The 2,116-nt window shown below is 38.8% G+C and overlaps 1 protein-coding gene across 1 annotated transcript in view; it reads left to right on the forward strand.

Moving 5' to 3' along the window:
* Positions 1–345: 345 nt before the first annotated feature.
* msantd1 (Myb/SANT-like DNA-binding domain containing 1) overlaps positions 346–2,116 on the forward strand; it is a 24,339-nt gene continuing 22,568 nt past the window's right edge. Inside the window, exon 1 of the mRNA XM_062067038.1 lies at positions 346–842. Coding sequence (XP_061923022.1) covers positions 580–842 — 263 coding nt within the window. The 5' untranslated portion in view covers positions 346–579. The remainder of the gene's footprint in view (positions 843–2,116) is intronic.

Consider the following 2,116-nt stretch of genomic DNA (forward strand, 5'->3'; position numbering starts at 1 on the left):
ACGGTCCATCCAGACCCACACCTCCCGCCACCTGAACAGTTTTTTCCCCTCGGCCATCAGACACATGAACAATAACAAGATCTGATAGCTCAGTTACAGCTCATGTTATTCTATTCTGTGTTATATGTGTTTTATGTTGCACGATTGCGGCAAGTAAAATTTCTAGTTTGTGAACCCGTTTTCAAACAACGGCAATAAAAACTCTTCTGATTCTGATTACAGTAGCCTGCGCACATTGACTGGGCAAAAGGTTTTTAAAGAGAGCAGGTTCTGCTGCAAGTGGTCGGTTGTCACGGCAACAAAGCCCTCCCTCCCACGAGGCTCATATTTCAAATGGCAAAAAAACCCAGAAGCTCTCTCACACTGCAGCCTTTCAGTTAAAAGCTTTTTGTAGCGCCAGTGATGGGGGAGGGAAGAGAGGAGCCTCGCCTACCCTTTTTCATCCCCTCCCCCTGGTTGTCACGGTGACGATGACATCACCAGCAGCTAAAAGCTTTTAACCGGATTCCCTCCTCCATTTTGAGAGCTCTTTCCAAGGGGGGAGGGAAGAAAGTAGAAACCGTAAAAAGGCTTTTAAAAATGGCGGCGGTAGCCGGAGACAACTCTTTCAGCTACTTGATAGCGACGCACAGCGAGAAGCACCGGCGGGCCCCCAACTGGACGGACGGCGAAATGAAAGCACTCCTTTACGTTTGGGAGGAGAACCACAATGAACTGAAGACCAGCAAGAGGAACGCCAAGATTTACGAGAGGATGTCTCAGCGCTTCTTCCAGCTGACCGGAGAGCAGCGTTTTAAGGAGGAGATCAAGATGAAGATTACCAACATGTCCTTCCAGTACAGGTACAATCAACTAAATGACTCTTTGTATTAAAGTTTGGAGTCTCACTCTTTTGTTGTCCTTTTTAGTTGCAAAACTCAAGTGGTTCTGAGAAAAGAAGAGGCGGGGAGGGTAAAATGTGAAGATACACTACATGACAGTATGTTGTTTTACTGGATAAAGACATCAGGCAGGGAGGAGTGGCAAATAATCCAGATGAAAATATGTTGCATCAGTACTTATGTCTGTCTGAACTCCACAGGGTTTATTATGGTCTGGAAACTTGTGATATTTCGGTTTTTGTTTTTGAATTAATTTGCAAAAAGGTGCTGTGTGTGCACATACACAGCAGAACAAATGGACTAAAATAATTTTAACTGGCTGCTGAAATATAAAAAAATTGTGATTTCAAGAGCTATGTCCACATTTTTTAGATTTTTTTGTTGCTTGCCGCAAAAACAAAAGTTTTGCTCGAAAAGCTTTTAACTGGTATTTATATAAATATGTACATGTTGTGATTGTTGTTGTTGTTGTTGTTGCTTTTAGCCACAAAACAGATGTTTGATCTTTTCAGATTTCGTGTTGCTTTCCGCAAAGACTCCTAAAATTTTTATATAAAAGCTTTTAACTTTTTTTTTTTTGTCCTGTCCAGCTACTCAGGCAAATCATATTGATGATGTAGATGTCCATATTTGCTCTACAGATTTACTTGACATAAGGAAGTGTGGGATACTTCTCTGGTTGCCTAATTTGTATTTGACTTAATTTGCAAAATGTGTGCGCACATACAGGTGTGCATCAGAAAAAAATTATATTAAATCTGCAGTGTTTCCCATAAACTGCCAAGATACCTGTGGCGGTGGGGGCGTGGCTATGGGCGTGGTCACCATGACATTATCGAGTAATTTGCATAATTTACTACAATGATATGATTTTCTCTAAAAAGACTCAAAAAAATGTATACTTACTATTTAATAATAACAGTTTTGTTTTAAACGTCCATCCATCCATCCATTTTACAATATAATTACAACACTTTATGTACATATTTATATACAGATTTGAACAATAAGTTATTCACTGAAATATATTTATTAATTGTGGTTCTTACAAAAAATATATCTTATAAAATTAATTAATTAAGTAGTGCATACTAAATAATTTAACTTTAGCCTACTACTACAACCATATTATTTACCAGCAACATAATAATTTCTCTCTTTCTATCCCCTCCTGCTCTGGCCCGGCTGCACCAAATGATAATATAAATACATTTAATAAAGTCAAATACAAACAA

Source organism: Entelurus aequoreus, linkage group LG12 (genome assembly GCF_033978785.1).
Source record: "Entelurus aequoreus isolate RoL-2023_Sb linkage group LG12, RoL_Eaeq_v1.1, whole genome shotgun sequence".
NCBI lineage: Eukaryota > Metazoa > Chordata > Actinopteri > Syngnathiformes > Syngnathidae > Entelurus > Entelurus aequoreus.